This window comes from Artibeus jamaicensis, unplaced genomic scaffold (genome assembly GCF_021234435.1).
Source record: "Artibeus jamaicensis isolate MK-2021 breed Jamaican fruit bat unplaced genomic scaffold, CSHL_Jam_final contig_467, whole genome shotgun sequence".
NCBI classification, from domain to species: domain Eukaryota; kingdom Metazoa; phylum Chordata; class Mammalia; order Chiroptera; family Phyllostomidae; genus Artibeus; species Artibeus jamaicensis.
Window position 1 is genome coordinate 2,000,253 of NW_026521845.1, and position 23,576 is coordinate 2,023,828.

General features: G+C 59.4%; 1 protein-coding gene across 1 annotated transcript in view; it reads left to right on the forward strand.

The window, feature by feature from the left end:
- PGBD5 (piggyBac transposable element derived 5) overlaps window positions 1-19,962 on the forward strand; it is a 69,952-nt gene extending 49,990 nt beyond the window's left edge. The window contains exons 3-7 of the mRNA XM_037166754.2: window positions 4,552-4,686; window positions 8,496-8,676; window positions 11,410-11,607; window positions 16,471-16,576; window positions 18,021-19,962. Coding sequence (XP_037022649.1) covers window positions 4,552-4,686; window positions 8,496-8,676; window positions 11,410-11,607; window positions 16,471-16,576; window positions 18,021-18,216 — 816 coding nt within the window. The 3' untranslated portion in view covers window positions 18,217-19,962. The remainder of the gene's footprint in view (window positions 1-4,551; window positions 4,687-8,495; window positions 8,677-11,409; window positions 11,608-16,470; window positions 16,577-18,020) is intronic.
- Window positions 19,963-23,576: the final 3,614 nt, after the last annotated feature.

Here is a 23,576-nt window from a genome sequence, read left to right on the forward strand (position 1 = left end):
TTTCAGAATTGTCCTCCCCGTTGCTCTGTGAGTCCACTGCACTGAGGAGGTGGCTGGTTCCTGCAGGTTCTGCAGTGTCCCGTGTGACCCCATGTCCCTTTGACCTGCTCTGTGTGGAGACAAAAACTCACTTCAGTTTTATTTCTGCATTCGACGACCCATCAGTTGACCTTCTCTTCCTGTGCTTATTCTTTAAGGGCCTTCTCAGCCTCAAATTCTCTTTGGTTTTCTCTCCGAGCTCCTTTACCTCGTCCATAGGTGAGAACCGCAGGGGTTTGGTGGGGAAGATCCACCCAGTCCAGGTTTTCGGGAGCCTTGAGTGGTCCCTGCGTGTCCCCTGCCGTTCTGTGAACAGTCCTTTCCAGGCGTTTGCGACGCTCCGACTCCTGGGAAGCTCCCCTCCTCTCTGCCTGGGCAGACGCGTCCGGTCTCGGCCAGTGTAAGGTCCATTCCCACCGTCCTGTTCTCCTGCCCCCTGACCCCCACCCCCTTCATTTACAGCCCAAGGTCATTTTGTCTTGTCTCCCAATTGTGTCACTTACCTCCCCACCCGGCGGCAGGGGCTTTTGGGGTCGCAAGCCCACCCTTGTAACAGCCCACTGGGCCCGGTGCAGATGGGCCCATCATTGTTTTCCAGAGTATTCGATTGATTGGACATGAACCAAACCAGAAACCTGTTGGCTGGATGACGGGAAAAAACCCAGTATTCAGGCCATGTTTGGGGTCGGGCACCCGGGGGGGCTCCTCGAAGAGCTGCTGGAGAAGGCTGTGGGTTCACGGCGCGCCCGCGTCTCTGAGGAATAAAACAACCGGCCGTTTGGGTGACTGATGCTTTGTAGCCTGGAGACGCCGTGGCTCGGCCCCGAGGCCAGGGGGGCCTTGCCCCTGCGGACTCGAGTTCACTGTGCCCGCTGCGCGCCAGCGCCTGTGGTCCGGGCCGTGGGAGACCTAAATCCCCAGCTGCCGCCCGACCTCGTGTGTGTCCCCAGCACTCTGGGGGAGCTCTCCGGGACCCAAAGTGCCCACCAGGGAAGTCTGAGGGTTTGGGACTCGCCCCCGCCCAGCCCCAGGCTGGTGTCCTGAGGGGCCCAGCAGCCATCCTGAGTCTTGAGCCCGGTGCCTGCCTGCAGGCAGGTGTCTCAGGAGGCAGAGCTGTCCCCTCTGTGGCACACTCAGATGGGCAGATTGCTGGGGCAGGGGTGACAGGGAGACCCTGGTCACTTTATTCTGGCTGCAGACATCCTTTCCTTGCCTCCAGTTGCCGAGGCTGAGAGGGGAGGGGCCTGAGCTGAGGCTCAGTGGGGGGCGGGGCTCCCTGGCCACGTCCGTTGGTCGTTTTTCCTCCTTGTCTTTTTTTTTTTTTACCTTTATGCTTAGTTTTCACCCTTGTGTCTATGAAGTTATGTTTCCTTTTTTCTGCCACTTTCCACCCCGTGCCCTGTTGTTGGCCAGGATCCCGCAGGAAACGGTGCTATAGAAAGAAGGTGGGAGAGGATCCGGGGTGGGCAGGGGTGTGGCCAGGGTGGTGAAGTGGAGGGACAGTGACGGCCACAGCCCGGGGACAGGCCCGAGGACGTGGGCAGGCTGGGAATGGCTCTCCAGTCTCTTGCTCGAGCCTCCCACTTGGCCACGCGGACCTGGGCGCCGTTTGTAAGAGGTCGGCCTCCAGGCCACAGCACCGGCAGGAAGGGAGAGTAGGGAGTCTGGTGGCACATAAACACCCCGCACAGCCTGCCCCCCGACAGGTGGGACCCGAGGCGGAGGGACAGTCCGGGTGCCCAGGGCCACTTCTCCTGTTGGAAATTCGAGATGGAATTTCCTCTTCTTCCTGCCTTCCTCCCCTGGGTCAGCAGACGTGGCTGCAGGGCTTCTCCCTTCGGCCTCCGGTGCGTTGGTGCCTGTGTTTACTCTCCTCCAAGACCGGGAGGAGAGGTCCTCTTCTGATCCTGGAGAAGCTGGGCGCCCCAACACTTTCCAGGTTTCTCAGCTGAGCCCCTGCTGGGCTCTGGAATGTTCGATTCAAGGAGAGGGGATCCAGGAGTGAGTTTGGTTGCAGGTTGCTGCCGGCTGCCCGCAGCCTCGGGGCTCCCGGGCAGGGCTGTCCTGCCCCGGGTGAGGTCCTCCGGTTCACTTGTTCTCCATCCCTCATCAGCTGGGGGGCGGCCTTGCTCTGCATCCTTTCCCTGACACTCAAGTCACCGCGGGCACACAGCACAGTCGCCTCACAGACTCCACGCACCCTCTGCCCTGTGACCCCTGGGGCCTTTGGACCCAGCAAACGTGACCCTTTGGGCTGAGTCACAACTTTTACAATCTTCAGAAATTAACAGCTCCCAGAATGCAACAGTAACCCTGTGGGGTGTGTGCGCGCACCTGTGCACCTGCTGTGCATGGCTATGTGTGTGCACTTAACACACACATGCAGAATGGGGAGACGCCGAATTTCCTCAAAATTGGGGACAGGTTAATTAGAATATCTGCAGGAGGGATTACACAGGTACATAGAGGGGCACTTTGTCTCTCCCCTACTCGACCCACTGCCACACCCCAAAGTGAGGTTGTCCGACACAGAGGTACTGCGGACACACAGCTGCTGATGGACCTGCTGACCGTCTGTGGCCTGGCGGCGGCGGTGGAGAAGGAGGTTTCCTGGCAGAGTTTGGGGGCTGCGGTGGGCACGCTGCTCTGGGCTGCATTTAGTAATGGCCTGTTCAGAATTCACTTACTGCTGATGGAAAAGCGGGAAGCCGCAGTGGGGCCCAGAAACCCTCGCTGGCCCTTCCGCGCTAGTGAGCATGTGATTTGTAGCTGATCCCACACTGAGTGCAGGTGGAGTGGAGCTGCGTGGGCTGGAGCTGCGTGGGCTTCCCACGATGGGAGAGGGCAGCGAAGCGCATCTCTGCGTCTCTCCTTCCCTCCACTCCGCTTCCCCACCGAGGCAGGTGCTCGACTTTGCTAGAGTGGTTCCCAATGGGGCCTCGATGGTTCGTGAGCCAAGCAGAGCTGGCAAGTTCAGGACACAGGCACCAGGGTCCTGGGGGGCACCTCACCAGGCCTGCCCCCACAACAGGGAGACAGGCCGGGCTTGTTCGCCATGCTGGCAACAGAAAAGCCCAGGGGGCCAGTGTACAGAACCCAGACCGAACGCCGCAGCCCGTCACGGTTTTTACTGATCGACTCCAGGTAGCAGTAGTGAACGAACGGAAGGAAGGGTGTGGTGGGCATCACCTCCCATCCTGCTCTCGGCCCAGCGGGTTCCGACACCGCCCGGGAGCTGCTTGCAAAGGCGGCCACGTGGGCCCTGCCCACTCTTACTGAATCAGACTCGGCATTTTAGTAACGTTCCCTGGTGACCACTGTGTTTGTTCGAAACAAGTTCTTAAGGTCCTGGTGGAGACCAGGGGCTGGAACACTCTTTCCGTCACGGCCTTTCATGAGACGTGGTAGAATTTTTGACTTTGTGAGCCATCAGGCTGCCGTTTCAACTTGTCAGTTCTGCCACTGTAGCCCGAAAGCAGCCGTCACCAGGGCAGGAGTGAGTGAGCGCGGCGGGTTCCGATAAAACTGTGTGCAGGCTGGGCAGAGAGAGGGCCAGACCTCACTGGCCCCGGTCCAGAGCGCCTTGCAGAGTTCTTGGAGTCCTGTGATTTCCCTCACTCTTCATTTCAGGGAACTACCTACATACACACCGATTCATAATTCAGCTTGGAGTAGGATCGGGGGGTGGGGGGTGTGGAGCAGGGTCCTAAAGTTTACCCAAAAGTCTCCCCAAAAAGTTTACCTTGAAGAGACAAAACTTTGGCCACCCCTTAGAGCCTATTTTTCAAATGCTCTTTCTTTTTACTTTATTGTCTTGTCGCTAAAAATGTCTTCTACTATGTTATCAGGAAGCTAAATTATAAAAATGACTTTTAAAACTGCCTTGGGATCCTGTGTTGAAAGAACGTGGCACCCTGGGGCAGAGCCCAAGGCCGGGTCATGGCAGCAAAGGAGCTGGGTCATTTCAGGAACCGGGAAAAGCAGGTGGTAAGCCAGCGTGAGAGCCGTCTGGAATCTCGAATACCTAAACAAATAGTGTATGAGGGTTTGTTTGTTACAGGGCAGAAGTCAGAACAACAGGCTTAAGTTAAATGCAAGTAAATTTTGAGTGAGGAAGAGAACTTTGTAACATTCGAAGCTGTCGTCTGGGAGTGGAAAGGTCTTTCGTGAGAAGTGGGTGCCTGCCACCAGGCATGACCGAAGAGAGGTCAGGGCCTGGTGATCCCCCCATCAAGTGACATACAGTTTTCCATTTACCGAACACCTGTCATACGTCAGGACCTGCACTAAGCGCTTGGCATCCAGTTTCTTACTTGCGCCTCCCCAGAACTCTGGTGTAGATATTGGCGTTACTCTGCTGTAGAGGAGGAGAGTCAGGATCAGAGAGGTAGAGTAACTCAGCTGAGGTCGCACAGCTGGTCAAAGGTGGAGACAAGGCTTGAGCCCACACCTGATGACCTCCTGAGCTCACACGGCTTTCCCTGAGAACCTCTGCCTCCACTCTCCCGGCAGGTGCTACACGAACCCCTGATTGACGAAGACCCTGTGTTCATTGCCACGTGCACGGAGCGGGAGTTGCGAAAGAGGAAAAAGCGGAAATTCAGCCTGTGGGTCCGGCAGTGCTCTTCCACTGGCTTCATCATCCAGGTGAGCCTGGGGCCGGGCCCAGGGGCCAGGGGAGAGTCAGGGCCCTTGGCCCATCGGGTGACTGATGAACTCACCCACCCTTTCACTGTATGTCACCCGGCTGTTCCAGCTGAGGCTGGGGCTAGGCCGCTCCCCCCTACCCTGGGGCCCTGGGGTAGCTGGTACTGCCCGCTGCATGTTCTTCCTACCCAGCCCAGGCCCTCAATTAAATAGCCGCAGTGACCACTGATCAAGACTCCCGCCTGTACGGGGTCAGCCCTCTTCACCACAACAGTGGGGCAGAACAGGTGACTGCCATCTCTCCTGAGAGCACACTTGTGGTGGGTCCGGAAGGCCCCAGTCCTGCCCTCTGGTGCTGAGGACACCCTTTGAACAGGCCAGCCCCAGCTCCAGCCAGAGGGTGGAAGCAGCCCCGTCCGGAGCGTGGCCTTCCCAGCCCTGCTCTGGTCCCTCCCGGTGGACGCAGGCTCGCATTTTCTGAGAAGTGGCCAGGCCATGCGTCAGCAACCATGTTAGGGTCTGAGCTGCCAGGAGCAGCCGGGGTGCAGGGCTCGGACGAGAAGGTGGGGTGTGGTGACAACTGGAGGTGGCAACACGCGACGGCTCCTGGCCTGGGCTGGCTTCTCCTGTCCTGCTGCCCAGCACCTGTCCCACCGGTCACAGCTGAGCCTGCCTCGGTGCCCTTGCCCGGCTGCAGCCCGAGGCAGGGGGTTCGTTTGGCTGGGCCACGGTACCCAGATATGTGGTCAGCCACTGTGTTGGATGTTTCCGTGAAGGTGTTGTTTCAGGTGAGATCTACATGTAAACCAGTGGACTCAGAGTGCAGCAGAGACCCTCCAGAGTGGGTGGGGGGCTCATCCAATCAGACGAAGCCTCAGCAGAATACTGGGGTCCTGAGGAAGAGGGACTTCTACTGGCAGGCCGTCTTCGGGTTTGAACTGTCACCGTCCCCTGGGCCTCCAGCCTGCTGGCCCGCCCTGCAGGTTTTGGATTCACCAGCCTCCTTAATCATGTGAGCCATTCCTTAAAACAAATGTCTCACCATAGACAGACGCGTCGGTCAGTCGGTCAGTCTCAATACACCTCCACCTGTTGGTTCTGCTGCGGAGGGAGTTGCCGGCGGCCACGTGGCCTGCGTGGCCTGGCTGCTTCTCGGGCTCACTGCCGGTGCTCGCCCCGGATTCTGAATGAGAGGGGGGACGGCGGCATCTTCAGCTTCGCCTTTCCAGAATCTAGAGGGCTTTCTGTTTTTTTTTTGTGGGGCAGGGGGTTCTTTTTTCATTTTGGTAATTGAAGTCCAAGACAGGTTCCTGTTGTTACTGAGGAATTTACAAAACAGATGGGAGGGTGAGAGCTCTGCAAACAAACCCTAAGCACAGGTTGTTTTCGCCATGCTGTTATGGACTCAGCATCGTCCGTGGCCTCGAAGACCCAGAGGTAAATGGGGCCCTCGCTGCCTGGCCGGTAGGAGAGGTGGAGGAGTTGAACATACTCACAGACAGTGTGGCGGGCGCAAGACCAGGGGTGTGTGTGGAGTGTCGTGGGCTGAAGGGGGGCACCTGTGGGCTGAGGAAAGCCCCCCAGGGTGCACAGGACAGGACACGTGATGTGCCAGGGAAGGGGGTGACCTGTGACTGCAGGCGTTGGAGGGACAGAGCTGAAGGGAACACACGCCCTGTGTCTGGGTGCTGCACCGTGGCGGCTGCTGGCTGAGGTGGCTGTTGAGCACTTGGAAGGGGATGAGTGTGACTGGGGAACTGGAGTTTTCAGTGTACTCAGTGTTAGTTAATTCACACTAAACTGGCCACGTGTGTCTCGTCCAGTCTAGAGCTTCGCCATTAAAAAGCCCTTTCTCCGTATACAACTTCCACTTAAAGTCAGTGGCCTTGCTGGCTGCGTCGTGTTATTATCCTTGCAAGTCAGAAAGTTGGCGCTCAGAGCCATTGAGTGACTTGCCCCAAACCACTCAGGCCGGTGGGTGACAGCGCCGTGCCCACGGGCTCCAGCGCACACCCCCACCCGCTGTCTCCTTGTGGGGGACTCGGCTGCTCTCCTGGTGAGTGACCATCATTGAAATTTTGCAGTTCTTACGAGCGGCCCCCAAATGTCCCAGGCCACAGCCTCACACACATCCATGAGCTTGTTCTACGTCATTTCAGTGAGACTGTCACTCTTGCACTGTCCCTCCTGGCTACACTGTGCCCCTCTGTCTCTGGGGAACACTGCCAAAGGCCCAGTGACAGCTTAGTGGAAGTGTCAGCTGGTACAACGTCTGTGTCGCAGCTGTCGCCGGTGTTTTTTGAGAGACCGGGGTGGGGTGAGGGAGACGGAGCCAGGCCCCCTCTCGAGGTCTTGGGGCACTTGAGAAGTAAGGCTGAGATGGCAGTTGTGTGTGACCCGTGTCCCCTAGGCATTGCTACGGTAGTCCACACTTCCTAAAATTCTGTCTGTCAGGACGTCACTGTAAAATACACTCCGTTAGTGATCACGTTCTGGTGCAAGATGTCACGTTCTGGTTCTCATACTGGTAACTTCCTCCCCTCACGGGCTGCACCAGGCATCTGAAAGTTAATAACTTGTATCCCGTAAAACTGGTTTTAGGAAAAGTGAAACTCTTGGCAACTGAAAGACACAATTTTCTGCCCTCAAGACACTGGTCAAATCAGCTTGTGGCTCAGATGGTAAAAGCATGTACGGCAAATTCCACATACCCAGGGGTGGACGTGTTTAGCGCCATGCTGTTCTCTCTAGTCATGTGGAGGGGGAGAGAGGACTTTCTGCAAAGCAGCAACCACGCAGTTAAGTGAAGGGCATCTCCTTCAGCAGTGCTCCTGGGAGTTCTGATAGAACGTGCACCCCAAGTGTGTCTGAGTGTGTGCGTGCACAGGGATGCGGCTTCGCCCAGACCCACTCTGCAAGCAGCTGTTTGCACATCCTCAGCAGCGGTGGCAGTTGGGATGAGATTCCGTTGGGAGTCCTGATCTTTCTTACAGGGTGATAGGTGTGTTCATCCACTCGGCATCCTGGACCAGCCGAAGCCACTCAGTCAGAGCGAGGCAGAGCAGTGGGGTGCTGCGCGAGGGGCCGCCAGGCCGAGCCTGGTTTGCACAGCCTGTGAACACTTCCTTCTGAATTGTGCCCCCTGGCTTGGACTTTTGAGGTTACTAGGTTTTTATGTTACCTGTGTAATGTAGATCTTATTTTATATTCACTTTAAAAAGAAACTCACTAATGGAGAGCTCTGAGTGCTGCTAGTTAGGAACCCCCTCAGGACTCTGATGGCTGGTACTGTTGACCTCAGCCTTCCTCCAGATTTCCTAGTTGGAACGAGAGAGCTCTGAGTCCCTCTAGCCCCCGTCTGTGACGGGAGGGGACCGGCTGGAACCCGGAGAAGTGCCAGTGTTCAGATGCGCGCGTGTGGGCAAACTAAGGTGGCCCTGCAACGGGACTACATGCCGTTGGGGGAAGCGTGTTCTTCCCAGGAGAGCGAGAGGCCGGCCGTGCCTCTGAGAGGTGCTGGTCCTTCCAGGTGGGCACTTAACACAGTTTGAACTAACCGCACCTTGGACCAGAACCGTCTCAGATGCCACCGTCTCAGATTCCTTCTTTTTGACGGTTTTACCCCATTCCCTTCTCTCTTCAGCTCCTCCTGCCCCCCTGTCATTTCTCTGTGAGCCCTGCCTCTGTGGCCCACACCCCTCAAGGCCAGGGACCCTGGGAATCCGGCTCAGATTGGGGCACAGACAAGCGCAGAGGAAGGGAGGGAGCCATGCTAGGCGCTCGCTGACCGCCGTGTGTTTCTGTTAAAGATTTATGTCCACCTGAAGGAAGGCGGGGGCCCCGATGGGCTGGACGCGCTGAAGAACAAGCCCCAGCTGCATGGCATGGTGGCCCGGAGCCTGTGCCGGAACGCGGCCGGCAAGAACTACATCATCTTCACGGGGCCCAGCATCACCAGCCTGACCCTGTTTGAAGAGTTCGAAAAGCAAGGTTGGTTGGCGGCGAGCCGCTGCGAGCCCGGCCCCCTGCCCGGGAAGGTGGCGGGCCGGGTCCGGGGTGCCGGAGTGGGGTGGCCAGCTTGGACCACAGCCAGGAGGTCTTCCCAGGGGGAACAGGTCACCCCAGCCTGCAGTGGGCACTGAGACCCTGCACCCCAGGGACCGGGCCGCCGGCTCTCAGTCTGGGGGAGGAGTCAGCACAGAGCTCTGCCCAGGCTTCAGGGCTCGTTTCTTCGTGCCCTTGTTGTAAGGAGGTGGAAGGAGTTCTGTTCGTGTCCTACTCGAGCTGCTGGAATGAACTAGCGCAGAGCCGGTGGCTTAGAACCAACAGACCTTTATTTCACACCGTTCTGGAGGCTGGAAGTCCAGGACCAGGGTGCCGGCAGGGTCGGCTGAGGGTCCTCTTCCTGGCCGTGGAGGGCGTGGTCTCTGTCCTCCCATGGTAGAAGAGCAGGGGAGGTCTAGACGGCACCATCCCATCCTGCAGGGCGGCACACTTGTGACCAAAGCCCCTCCCAAATGCCCCGCTTCCTAACGTCCTTACACCACATTGGGCATTGGGTTTTCCGAACAGGGATTTGAGGGGCACAGACACTCAGCCTGTAGCACGGGACGCAGCTCCTACAGGGTGCTAGGGAGTCTGAACTCAGCCCCATCTGCAACAGAGCGCTCGCAGTTGGCAGAGAGGTAGATGCTGGAGAGACTCCTGTGGATCGAGGCAGGTACGGACACTGGGCCTCGGAAGGGTCTCCCCTGCCTGCTAAGGTGCCCGGTGCATTTGTGGCAAAGATGGGCCCAGCCTCTGCGGCTCTGGCACGACCAGGAGCTGGAGTGACAGGTCTGGGCCAAGTCGGGAAGCCTGGCGGGGGCGTTTGCCTTCGCCCTGTCCTACACGTAGGGGTGCGTGTCTGGCCAGCTCAGGAGAAACATGAGAAGCCCCTGCTCTGCTGGAGGAACCACCCGACTGCAGACGTGTTGCTTAGCCACAGATCAGACATCTGGCCTTAAAACGAAAGCCGCGCTAGCTGGCTCTGGGACCGGGCAGCCGTAGGGAGCAGCAGCCCAGGATAGTGCGCTCCTGCCGGCTGGGGCACGTGTGCCGGGGCGGGGCCGGTACGGTGCGGCTGAGGATGCCACAGGACTGCCACGGGCCACCTGCGGTTCTGGGGGAAAGGGGCCACCTGCCGGCTCAGGAGACTGGGGGAGGTTGGAGGAGAGTCTTCTAGTGAGAAAACAGTTAGACGTGGAAGTTGAGGTTTTCTGTGAGTGGGCAGAGATTTCATTGCCTGTTTCTTAGAAGCACCTAGAGCTGTGGGCCCTTCCCATGGGCCTCGTGGGCCTCACCTGTGATGTGAGCACCTGGGGTGGAGGTCCTCCGTCTGCAGTGGCCGCACTGATGGCCGCCCGCACACTGGGACGCTGGCCTCCTTGGTCTGCTGTTTCCCTAGGAGATTCCCCCTTGGGAGCACATGGTTTACAGCCAGTGAAAATGTGTATAAAATACGTGCTGCTTCCACAAAGGGACAGATTCAGGACCGCTTGGCTGCCGCTCGGGCTTTCTTATCTTCTCCCCCCCCCCCCCCCGTGGGAAAAGGCAGCTCCGGTGCCCCGAGTCCGGACGGGCGGCGCAGAGCGTCCTCGGCCTGCTGCCCTAGTCTTCCTCCCTGTTTGAAAGCATGTGCTTCTTCTTAAATCTGTGGAGCAGATTTGGGTAGTTCTGTCTGTAGAGGATCAAGCAGCAGGACGCCCTCTCCCTTTGGGACCCCGACCACCAGGGGTCTTCCCGCCACCACTGCTGCTGCTCAGGGAGGAAAGGAACCCCCCGAGTCTGCTGGCCTGGGGTGGGGGTCGGTGACAGGCGCCGATGGGAACGAGACCATGGTCTTCGGTCAGAGTGTCACCTCCAGGCCCCAGACCGAGGACACAGGCTTTGGGGAGGAGGGACTTCCCCAGGGCTATCCGTGGCCGCCTGACCCACCGGGCCCCTGAGCAGGGGAACCCAGAGGGCCTGGAGCCCAGGGTGGAACTCGGGGTCTTCTGTTCCACGGGTCCCTGCTCACAGTCCAGCCCCCATGGAACCTTCTGGGGCTTAGGGGTCACACTCAGGCCCTTCTCCCCCAGGAAGCTGCCACTCTCTCTGCACTTTTGACTCAAAGGCGGGCGCCGGCTTAGCGCGTGTGGTTTGGTGACTCTTCCTCTGCTGGGTTTAACTTCTCTCCCAAGGGGGTGGGGCCCCTGGGTGCTGGGCTGACAGGGCAGGGTGGGCCCTTGGCCGGTCAAGTCTTGGAGACAGTCTTAGGGTGACTTAACTGTGGCCGGGTTTGGAGCTCAGCGTTGCCCTCCAGCCGCGGGCTGCAGTTCCTCTTCTGTGGTGCGGGGTGACAAGGGGAGTCCAGAAGTTTCTAGAAGCGGAAGGGATGGCAGGCGCCCCCGTTTAGTCGGCGCTCTGTGCTCCGTTTAGAGCTCCTGTGTTGCTGTCGCTTCCCTGCATACGTCACAGTCCCACTCGTAACCTCACGCAGACGGTGGACATTCTGGAGAGACTCCGTGTCTGGGAGAAGAGCCCAGACGTCAGCAGTCTCTCCCGGAGGAACCTCTGCAGGCCCGTCTCACGTGCGCTGGTCTCAGACGGGCGGTCTCCTCCCGTCCCCCAGCATTCCCGTGGCCGGGGGCCTCCAGGGCCTCTGATGACATCCGTGTGGTTTTGCGTCCCTGTCCCCACCAGGGATTTACTGCTGCGGCCTGCTCAGCTCCAGGAAAAGCGACTGCACCGGCCTGCCTGCGTCCATGCTGACCAACCCGGCCACGCCCCCCGCCCGGGGCCAGCACCGCATCAAGACCAAGGGCAACATGTCTCTGATCTGCTGGTACAACAAGGGGCACTTCCGCTTCCTCACCAACGCCTACTCGCCGGTGCAGCAAGGTGGGGGCTCCGCTGCGTGTGCGTGGGGTGGGGGGGTGGGTCTGAGGGCCTGTCTGCCCGCAGCACGGGGGTCCCACCCACCCGGTCCCTGGTGGTGGCCAGGCCACAGGCTGCAGCTCACGCCCCGCCCCAGCTGACTAGAGAAGCAGCGAGGGTGGGGCTGCAGGGGCCTGAGGCAGCCAGGTCCCCCAGCGGACGTGGGGTCGGGCGTCTGGCTGTGTTTGGATGGACCTACGTCATCGCTGTCATCCAGCGTTCTGTCAAAATCTATTCTGGTGGGGAGGGAAAGTCAGCTGCTCCTGTCTATTCGTTTCTGCCTTAAAAATCAACCGCTTGCTCTGGGATTTTTGGGTTTGCAGTTGACCTTGACGTTAATTTTCCTTGCAATTTCAAGTCCATCGCTAACGGGATTTATTTAGCAAGGAGTCTCCATTTAAAGTAACCACAGCTAAGACGTTAGTAAACTGCTGGAAAGGCGATTGAAGTGGCGCAGGGGCACTTCCCAAAATATGTACAGCCGTGTGTGTGTTTGAAAAGTCCCTGTGCTCCTTTATGTCAGGGCGCCTTCCTCGTTGCTTCTGAAGGGGCCCTGCTGAGGGGTTCGGTTGTGTGCGTGCACACGTGTGATGTGTGCATGGTGTGGAGTTGGTGCGTGTGTGTGTGTGCCGGAGGTGTGTGTGGTACGTGTGTGGTATGTGCACGGTGTGACGTGTATGCATGTGCGATGTGTGGTGTACGTGGTGTGTGCATGTGTATGTGCTGTGTGTATGTAGGAAATGTGTTTAATGTCTGCTGTCATTTTTTCCCATCCCCACACACAGAAGTGACCACATGATGAAGGGACTGAGCACGTGGGTGTCTTTGTCCCCCACAGGGTTAGAGGGTGTGGGAGCCACACTCATGAGCTCTGTCAAGGCCACTTAGAGGGAGCATTTGGAAGTGACCTTGCAAGGTGAAGGGGAGCGTTTGAATTGGGCTCTTATTCTAGGGGCTGGGGCAGGTGCGGGGCAAGGACGATTTTAGGGACACATTTGGGAGCAGGGTGCAGGGGCTGCTTCCCGCCAAATTACTGTTAAGTGCTAGTCTCAGAAAATATGGCCCAAAGCAGGACACTGCACTTCCCCAAGCTGGGTGACACTGGGTAACAGAGAGGAGATTGCCTCTGGGGAGGCTGGAGAGCAGCACGCAGTAGGACTTCAGAGGACAAATCTTAAAGCTGCAATGTCAGGGTTGGGCCCCTTAAATCAAGGGAACGAGTAAGGAGGATATTGATGGGGAAGAAGAGCTGACTTTTAAATACGCTATGACTTCGAGTTTGTGTGCAGTTCAGTCCGAGTTTCCCTTCCTGAAGGACTCGTGAATCCTAACGTCCTGACACCCACAGTGTGCCCGCAGCATCACCCGCACCTCCGGGGCCCTGGACGTGGTGCCCGGGGAGGGTTGGCACCCGGGATGGGGGCGAGGCTTTAGGAGCTGGGGGCCCGCTGCTGCTCCCCCAGAAATCCCCGCCCCCCCGCAGTTCTGAGGCTGTTAGTTAAATGAAGGGGTGTTTTCCTTTCTGTGTACAACAAAAGCATGGTGTTTTCAAGGCACCTAGCATTTCATCCTATTTGTCATAATTTATCTCGCCTCTGTCCGTGATTAATTTTTTACAGCACAGTGCTGGGTGAACAGCTGCGTGCCCAAACCTTTGGGTGCGTCTTCGATCACTTCCTCAAGATGAGTCTGTGGGTGGGGCGTCTGGGCCGACTGGCCCGAGCTCGTTGGCGGCTTTGGTGGGGGGACAAAGGTCGTGTGTGGTGGGGGGACAGGCCCTGGGGGCCCGACCTTCCTTTATTCTGTCGGATTTTTCTTGTGAGGTCTTTGTCGTATTGACTTGGAAGCAAATTTTAGGGCTATAGCAAATGTTTTCCTTGTTATTTATGGTTAGTATTTTTTAACATAAAAATTTTTTTCATTTCTGAGTAATGAAGTCTGTTCATCTTGTTCTTTGCTCTCAAACTTTAGGCATCTCTGCTCTGTCCCAAGGTGGGTGTGAGTGTATGTTCGTGTGGTGTGTGTGTGGACAGGCAGGTGTGAGTGCGTGTGTGCAGTGTGTGTGTGGACACGCAGGTATGAGTGTGTGTGTGGACTGGTAGGTGTGAGTGTGGTATGTGTGTGGACTGGCAGGTGTGAGTGTGTGTGTGCAGTGTGTGTGTGGACAGGCAGGTGTGAGCGTGTGTGCTTGGTGTATGTGTGGACGGTCAGGTGTGGGTATGTGTGTGGTCAGGCAGGTGTGAGTTCACCTGCTCGTTTTATACGGCGCTTTGCGCTCTGCAGAATGATCCACTTTAAAGTCACCGGGGTGCTTGGCATCAGCAGGAACCTCTATACGTTTTTTATGAAGCACAAGGGTTGGTTGACCAGGCAGCTGCACCTCTGGGCCCGAGCCATTCACCGAGCGAATTCCCTTTCCCTGCCTACTTTACATGTCGTCCAGCTGGCGAGAGCTCACGGATTCTCAAGACTGGTTCTCAGATTTATTCTGTGGCCACATACACTCTTCCGAAACTGAACAGAATTTCCAGTTTTAGAAAATGTTGAGGGACATTTCTGGACTCAGTTTATTGTTCTTTGGAATCTAAGGAAACGAGAAGTGTCTTTCAGAGTTAGCAGTTGCGCATTGCACTTTTTAAGACTCACACGTTGTCCCATGTCTAGGGACGTCCCCATCAAGAACTAAGTCCTCTTGCTTTTCTCCTGAAACCCACTCCAATTTCCCGAGCACAGTCCCTGCTCACCTCGGATTCAGATGCCAGGAGACAGAGGCGCCCCCAGAACGCCTGCCCAGGACCCCGCATCGGCTCGTGACTGCAGACTGAGGGAAGGGCGGCGGCGGTGCTGGCCAAGCCACAGGAGGCCCGTGGGGGTGGTAGACAGAGCTGCTGGGACGTCGGAGACACGGGGTCGGGTAATCCACACGGTGGCCCAGAGGTGACCCCGTGGGGTGCAGCTGTGACCCAGGTTCACACAGAGCTGTGGCGGCACAGGGTCCGCCCAGGGGCCTGTGGGTCCTGTGTGTGTCACTCCCGGGTGTGACGCCAGCAAAGACAGGTAACACCAGGTCACCTCTTGTCAGCATCTGCACTAAGGATCTTTGGGCCTCAGAAAAGGTGATTATAGGGCAGTAACCTGACCCTTTCAGATGGAGCAGTATCTCAAATGCCGAGTGTCACCACAGAGGAGGGTGACCTGGGTTATAAACTGGGGCAGCACTTGGGGAGACAGAGCGCACCGGTGTTTTGAAGCCGCTCTCCTGAGACTCCAAGCCGAACTCTCGGTGCTGAGTTCAAAGGAACGAGAGCGATGGGAAGGCGGTCGCCGTGGCTCGGCGTGTGGGGACGGTGGCCATCCGGAGCTGTCGCCCTGGCCTTGCTGAAGCCAGGAGATTGAAGCTGCAATTTGGGGGAACCCTCGGGACTGTCACTCTGGGTTCCGAGCTCCCGTCCTGGGAGAGGAAGCCTGGCCCCTGGGAACTTCGGGGGCTCAGCAAACAGAGGGTTGGTTTGTTTATGGGGGTGATCTGACCTGCTCACACCCACGTGAACTTGGGGGTTCTGAAGCGGCCTCGGTAGCCCCAGAAGATGCTAGAATTGAATGTCAGACAAGCTAAAATGGAGCTGGGATGTTTCCCGCCAGGTCTGGGTGGGAGGTGGGGCAGGGTGGCTGAGATGAGAGATGGGGAACAGGTGTCCTCAGGAGGAGTGTTAGAGGGAGACAGCCCTCCTTGGAGGCTGCGGGGCGCCCCAGGCAGCTGCCGAGCTTGGCCACAGAGAACGTCCTGGAGGCCGGATCACCCGACAACAGACCCGCTTTGAGCAGAGGGCAGCCCAGAGCCCTCTGGCCAGGCGGAGGCCTCTGGTCCGGGCACGGCTGACCCTCAGCTGTAGGAACGCACCGCCCACCCTGCCCCAGGCCTCTGAGGCCAGGCCGCTGGAGGCAGGGTCCGAGCAGCTCCATCCCTGATGAGCTCTCTGGGGGTTTCTTTAGTGTGAAAATCCAGTGTGTATTTGTGGGCAGGGGGCAAAAAAGAAAAGAAAGCTCCCCTCCTAGGACTCAGCCTGTGCAGAGAGATCTCTGCCACCCTCTCAGTGAGGGTGGGGAGGGGGCACCCCGATAAAGCCCCTTGTGTGCAAGGAACATGCCTTGTTTCCTTCAGCGGAGTCCGTTTCAGTGGGGCTAAAGTTTCACAGCCCTTTGAACTAATCCCTTAAAACAACAACACCCTCGCTGCCTCCACAGCACACCACACCCGGGAGGCTGGGCGGAGCCACAGCCTGGGAGTCCCGGCCATGCGTGAGCACCGGGGTTGGAAGACAGCCCCCTGCAGCGGGTGCCCTGGGCTCCCCACCCCTGGCAGCGGGACTTAGGACTCGCCAGGAGCTGGGCTCGGCAGTGCCCCTAGGATCCTGGCCTCTCTCTACGTGGTGGCAGAACAGGCATGGATGTTGGTGGCTTGTGTGTGGGTGGAGTTTCAGGAGCTGCAAAGGGTACTTTCCATCCCTGAGGCCACAGGGGCCCCAGAAGTCCCAGGAGGCATGACAGGGCTGCTCCTGGGGGCGAGGCACCTCATTGTTCTCTGGAGCCTCGAATTTCACCTTCTTTGGCAGCAGAGGGCAGAGCAGGCGGATGGAACCTCCTGTGCACCCTGACCTCAGCCTCCAACACGTCCTCCCCCGCTCCCCTCCACCCCCTGCCTCCCCCCTTCGTTCTCTGCTTCACATCTGGGCACCCACGCAGGGTGGACACAGGCACGTCTGTAACCACATGTCAGGCGCTCTTGGAGGAGGCGGGCAGAGGGGGACTGACCCTGTCTCCCCACAGGGGTGATCATCAAGAGGAAGCGGGGGGAGATCCCCTGCCCCCTGGCCGTGGAGGCGTTTGCTGCTCACCTCAGCTACATCTGCAAGTACGACGACAAGTACAGCAAGTAGGTGGCCCCCTGGACCCCCACTCCCACCCCGGGGCGGGGGGGAGGGGGGTCCTGCAGTGGCACTGTCATAGAATATGGAAGTTGGTAGGTGGTCTCTAGTTGCCCCAATTTCAGAAGTAAGAAAGCGAAGAGCCGGTGAGATAAATCCCGAGCCGGTACCCTGGCCTCCTGGGCCCAGGCAGCCCCGCCCCTCCGGGCACCGGCCTTCTCCACGCCCTCCCCGCCCCCTCCCCACCTGGCGGTGCCTTTACTTCCACATTCTCAGATCCTGCCGTCCCTCAGTGGTTGGCCCAGACCCTACACGCTCTGAGTCCCTCTGCCCAGACTCCCTCCTGGTCCACGCACTTGAGCTGCCACACTGAGCCGCATGTCTGCAAGCGCGGGTGATTCCGTCCGCTCCCAGTGCCTGCACCAGGGGTGGTCCTGTCTGAAGTGTCCACACGGTACACACCCCTCGCTGTCTCCTGGCCGGGCGTCAGTCTGTCCGTAACGGGAACTCAGAAATGGTTGCTCGTGGGCCTCGGCATGCCACTGAGTCTCCGGTACTGGGCCTCGTACCCAGAACAGAACCAACCCAAAAGGCAGGCGGGCATTGACTCAGCCCTCTTAGAGGGCCGGCCGCATCTTCTGGGCTTTCTTGCTGTGGGGAGGCAATGCCAAGGACCCCGTGCCCCCTGGAACCTCACTGAGGCGTGGCAGGAAGCCCGCTCCCCAAGAAGGCACCGAGCTGGCACCTACTGTGCCCTTCCCCGCGCTCAGCCCCTCATGGAGCTCCATGTGGTTAATGTGGAGAAATGGGCATTGCTGAGCAGTCCTGTGCCGGGGGCCTGCTCGGTGCGGGCGGTGGGTAGTGTGGGGGATCCGGCTCCCAGATGCCGCTGCGCAGTCGGGGAGCAGAGACAGTGTGGATGGAAGGCCCCATGCAGGGAGGAGTCCTCAGTCGGGCTGGCCCAGGAGGGACGCACCATCCTCGCCCTCGGGGGCAGAAAAGGCCCCCCGAGGTGACGTTTGCCCTCCATCTGCAGGGAAGGAGGGGTGGCGAGGAGGCATGCCCTCGGGGAGAAGAAAGCGCCCCGCACAGGCCTGCAGTGAAGGGCGAACTTGACCCTTGGAAAGTGGGTCAGTGTGCACAGAACACAGCCTTTGAGGAGAAGGCCCGGAGCAGGCAGAGAGTTCCCCGGGGCCCGGTTCTGGGAGCCCCCCAAGGCCTGTCTCCCAGTTTCCTCCCTGCCCTCTCTGTAATGGGAGCAGTTCTCATCTTCTCTGTCTTAAGGAAAGCTCTCTGTGACAGAGCCTCGGCCACGCTGACCGACCTGCCCCAGCCTGGCTCTTACCTGTGCCCCCCCTGCTGGCCGGGAGGAGGCCTTTGGGGACCCGCGGTCCTGACTTGGGTGCCCAGCGGCCGCCAGGTCAGCCTTTCTGACTCCTGGTGTCCCTGCAGGTATTTCATTTCTCACAAACCGAACAAGACCTGGCAGCAGGTGTTCTGGTTTGCGGTCAGCATCGCTGTCAACAACGCCTACATCCTATACAAGATGTCGGACGCCTACCACGTGAAGAGGTACAGCCGGGCGCAGTTCGGCGAGAGACTTGTGAGGGAGCTGCTGGGCCTGGAGGACGCCTCTCCAACCCACTGATGCCGGGCCGGGCCCAGGCGAGGGCCAGGCGGAGGGCGGGGACAAGGAGGGAGAGGGCCCGCCACTCCGACCCGCCTGCCCAGAGCCCCGGAGACACGCTGCTGTGACCTCTGCAGGGACCCGACGGACCTGGCCAGGGGACGGCGGCTGCCCCGGTTTCCGTCCCAGGAAGAGCATGGCCTCCCCCCAGGGAGTAGCTGCCCGCCTCCTGGGGATGCTGCCCAAGGGTGGGGCGCCACACCCGACCCCGCCTGCCGGGTGCCCCCAGGGCCGCTGCCCGCCCCGTCCTGCCCAGCGGGGCATTCCGTCCGCACGGTGCCTGCAGGAGAGCTCAGCTCTGAGCCCCGGGGACCTGGCCAGGCCTTGCCACCAAAGGCGCCAGGGACAGGAAGAGCCGAAGCATGTCCTGCTAGAAACGCCGCTGTGTGAAGATGTCAAGACATTCGTGGCACGGTTCACTCGTCTGCTGCATCTGCAGGCGACCGGAAGCAGGCGGAGGCCGGCTCTTTGCCGCTAGGACTGTCCAGATACGCACGGGGGAGCGAGGGCTCTCCCAGCTTGGCCTCTGCGAGCAGCTTAGAGCGGGTCTCCCGGAAGAACAAACAGCGGGCCGCTGTGTGATGGGCGGGGAGGGGACCCAGTGCCGGCCAGCAAATGAGGCCTTCCTGGGTGTGTGGCCTGTCCCTCGGGCGGACGGGGAGAAGGGAAAACGCCAACAATCGCAGTGAAGTGTGATGCTATTTTTTATTTTTAAATATATCTTCAGGTTATTTTCTTACTGTTGCTTAAGATCTTCTGTAAAAGGAAAATGTCTCCCTCCTTTCCTGCCCCCTTCCCCCCCCCCCGACCCCCGCCTCCCCCAGTCACGGCTCCTTGCTCGGCCCCGGTTCTGTGGTCTGGGCGCCTGCCCCTGCCGGGGCCAGAAGGGGCGCTCGCCACCAGAACAGACGTGTTGCACCCACCGAGGACCCAGGGGGCCTGCGGGCCTTCAGCTTTGTCACCGACCTTGTCGTGGGCAGAATTACTTGTTTAGGAAAATATGTAGCATTGCCAAGACGAACAGCAAGATGTGTCCAGGGATGACCACTCTTCCCCGCATGTGCAGCGAGTAACCTGGCCCTGTTTGCCTGTCTCAGGTTGCACCCCGGGGGTGGTTCTGCTGACCCCGCAGACCCCGCGGGGCACAGGCTGCTGGCTGGGTGGTGGGATTTCCCCCGGGGCCGGCTCACTGCTGGACCAGAAGGACAGCAGCCGGCAGCCAGGCCCCACTCACTCCCCGGGGCATCCCGGGCTCTTTCTGAATCCTGGCTCCAGGTCTCCTGGGAGGAGGCCTCAGCCAGGGCGGCCAACTGCCCGGCTGTCCCCACAGACGACAAACAAGTCATTCCTGGAGTCCCCTGGTCCCCCAGCAGCCACTTCACACCGCCCCCTCACTTGTACAAGCGTGGCATCTACTCTACTCAGGCTCGGGGACTTTGTCCCGTGGTCACTCACACGCAGTGCGTGAGCCGTGTTGCCGGCAGCATGCCCCCAGCTCCATGTCACCCGTGTCCTCGGTGCGTGACGGCCACCCTCGTCCTTGGTGTTCATTCAGTGCCACGGATTGCAGGCCAAATTTTAAATTGCATTTCGAAACACCGTTGCCATGTCCTTTACTCAGATTGAAAGCACTTTTACCACGTGGAGAAATATATTTTTAATTTGTGATGCTTTTCTACAAGGTCCACTATTTCTGAGTTTAATGTGTTTCCAACACTTTAGGGAGACTAATGAAAGCTGATGAGTTTTCTTTTCTGTCCAAATAAGTAAAATAAAAATCTATTTAGATGTTGATTCCTTGTTAATATATGTGACCTGGTTAAAAGGCCACCAAGTGCGGCCCCGCCCCCACCCTCCTCAGCCTCCCGCCCTGAGGGGTCTCACAGGAGCGGGGGGGGGGGGGGCTTGTGCCCGGGAGAACATCTGGCAGACACGCCCGTCACCTGTGAGCCATGTGCAGAATCGCCAGCTCCGTCCCATCTCCTCTGGTGGGTGTTTCATGGCAAACCCTCTCCCCGCGGGCCAGAGGTGAGAACCACCCAGTGACGGGCTGGTGGGAGGCAGCTGAGCGACGCCGGGTGCCGTCCTCCACCTGGCTCCCCGCACTGCCCCTCGGGCCACGGTTTGGGAGGCATGGCCGCAAAGGTGAACAGACAAGGCCCAACTCCTCGGAGTGTCGCCCATGCACCAGCTCCTGTTACAGGGACCCCCGGAAGCAGGCGTGGCCTGTCATTGCCCGAGGTGACAGGAGAGATGGCACAGCGTGCCCAGGAGAGCCGCTGAAGGCTGAGGAGTGTCCTCACGGCCCAGGCCCCTGCCGCCCTGTGGGTGAGGGGCCAGAGTGACCGTTCTCCAAAACGCCAGTCAGACTCTCCTCAAGGCTTTTCCCACTCCCCAGGTCGTCCCTGGTTCTGTCCCCACAGCACTGGTCAACCATCGGGGGTAGAAAGCACAGCCTTCCCCGACGGGCACCAGAGGAAAGGGAGTCCCCCACGAGGACACAGCGCGCCCACCCAGGGAGGTGCAGGAAGTGCCCCCAGGCCCCGCCCCAGCAGCCACGGTGGGCTTCGGGAAAAACTCTCTCTGAAGCCCCTGCTGCCTTGGACCCTGAGTCCGCAGCCTCACTGTGTCCCCAGACGCCTTGTCTCTCTACTGGGGACACGGAAATGCTCCGCTTCGGTCTCCATCCCTTTTCATTCTGTGGCTTCTGTCCCGTCTTTGAAAGTAAGCCTAGGCCTTCTTTCTAAGGACGTCATTCTCTCCCAGTAGGAAACAAAACAGGGTGTCAGGCGCCAGCGTGGTGCGCGGAGCTGTTGCCGTAAACTGTCAGCAGCAAGCGAGGGCGTGCCAGCCGCTCGGGCGTCCACCCCGTAGCCGCTGGTGTGTGCAGATGCACACGCATCCCTCCGGGAGCTGGTCTGCGCCCTACTTCACCATCCAGGGGTTCCGACCTCAGCTGGCGGCCACCCGGCAGCTTCCTTGGAGGGCACGGGCCGCTGGCATTGGTGGTGGCTCTGTTTGGACCCTTCCCACGCCCGTGGGGGGAGAGGGGTGTCCATGCTTCCGTGCACGGCCCCATATGGGCAGGTCTTCCTCCGAAAGGGGCTCCTGTGCGGCGTTTCCGTACATTCTCCTCCTCACGAGCCACGCACGCCGCTCACTTGGGAACTTGACCTTCTGTGCCCACGTTCGAGATGCTGTCTTCTGTAAAACGCCTGCAGGGAAGCGGAACCCAACGGGCAGCTTACGTGCAGCTGCGCGGGCCCACGCTTCCTTCAGGTGGGGAGGGAGGTGTCTGTGGCCAGGGACGCAGCGAGGACTGGCGGCTTCTCTCCCCCCGCCAAGGGCACCGCGTGGGCAGTGCGCCTCCCTGGCTGAAAAATCTGCTGGGTCTTTCCCACTCATTCTCCGACTCGTCCCTGAGACAAGTCCTGCCCAAAGCCTCACCACAGTGGGAAGGACGGCTAATGGGTGCTCCTGGTCCAGGCCTGGTCGTTTCACGTCGTCCTCAGGGTTGCCCGGTGAGCTAACAACCGCCACTGGGGACCGGGGAAAGTGATGCTTTGGCGGGGGAGACTTGCGGGGGAGGAGCTTGGGCGAAGGCCAGTGCCTTCACTGGTCAGTCTCAGCCGCCCCCTCAGAACTGCTACCACCTGGTGTGATGCTGTGAGCCGGGCACAGACTGACACAGGAAACTGACCCGGGAAACCCCGTTGGTCCCCCGGAGGGGCTGTGGGGCGGTCTGCGCAGGCGGCTCTGGGTAGAGAACCCAGCTGCCAGAGGGGGAGTTTTCAGCCAGGAGGGGACCCCCCACGTGGCAGAGGGAGCAGTCGATCTTGCTGTGGGATCACACACCCCACCTCTGAAATGGGGGGTGCTTTACCTTGTCAGGCACCAGACACGCCTGGCTTAGCATATCCCCAACAGACGAGCGTGCCCCCCTCAGGGGGCTGGAGTAGTCTGCACCCGGCCAGGACTTGCCGGTCTGCCTGGAGGCCAGTGACATGTCTTGGCACCGCATGTGAGCGAGCAATAGGCTAAAGGTGGTTTTCCTGTTCCAGAGGTTCCAGCCCCGCCACGGACAGTGTCTGTCTCACAAATGCATCAGGCCAGTCAGGAAACTGTTTTCTTCTAGGAAATAAGGAACCGACTTCTCTCTCCAGGCCGACAATTGACCTGAGGGGTTGCCTGTCCCCCCTGCTTTCTAGTGACCCACCTTCCGCCATAGGAAGGGGCCACAGCTTTGGCAAAAACAGTGACAGATGAGAGTCACTAGCTGGGCAGAGAGGGTTGACTTTTTTTTAAATGAGCTCTTCCCCTAGCCTCGCGGTCCCTTCAGAAATGTACCCCACCTCACACCTGAGCGCACCCCCCAGCGGTAGCGCCCAGGAATGAACAGGAGGAGAAGGAAGGGTGGGGTTTCTATCTCAGTAGGTTGGAAAGATGGACCCAGAACGGTTGTAGACATTGTGTTAGGTGTGGGCTGAAGATCTGATATGGTGGGTCGTGCGGTTTTGACAGAGGCATTCGGGGGTCACTTTTATCCATTTCAATATAATGCCCGGCAGTGGCCCGATCGATACTGGCCTGATCAACATTGACCCTCACTTATCAGTAGAAGTTCAGTGTCCCGAGTGGGATGAGTGCCCCGCTAGGTCCTGTACCATTTAAGCCACCCCTGGCCACCCCTGGCCATCACCCTACAACCAGTGACCGAGTTGGGTGCCCGGAGGCAAGGACAGTGGATCCGCACAGGCGCGGTTGGAAACCCTGGTGGATCGCGGACTCCGGCGCGGAGAGTTCTCCTCGGTCGTCCCAGCCCCCTTCCGGCCGTGGAGCACGGCGTCGCTGGGAGGCAGCCTCCAGCTCCCCGGGGGAGCATTTCCCGAAGTCCGGAGCTGCCCCGGGAAGCAGCGAACTTTCTCTCTGTTAGTGACCAGACCCAGAGGGAGGCCCCAGAGGGCGTTCCCGTGGGCCGGCGGGAGGGCAGGGGGCGGCCCTAGCTCCCAGCTGTGGGCGTGGCCCGGGCCTCCGACGGCGGTGTGTGGGCGTGGCCCAGGCCTCCAGATCAGCTGCTCCGATCCGAAGCAGGTAGAGGCAGAAAACAGCCCGCGGGCAAAGGCCTGGCTCCCGGGTTCCTGGGCGGATGGAGAAGGAGCCAGGTTGTAAAGACAATCCCCTCTCTCCAGAAGACGCCTTCACCCTCCCGGCTGCTCACCTTCCATGTCCTCCAACCTCGCTCAGGGGTAGCAGGCGTCCCTGGCCAGGAAATCTGTGTCAAAGAATCTGGAAAGATTATTTCATTTCATTTGAAAGGTTTT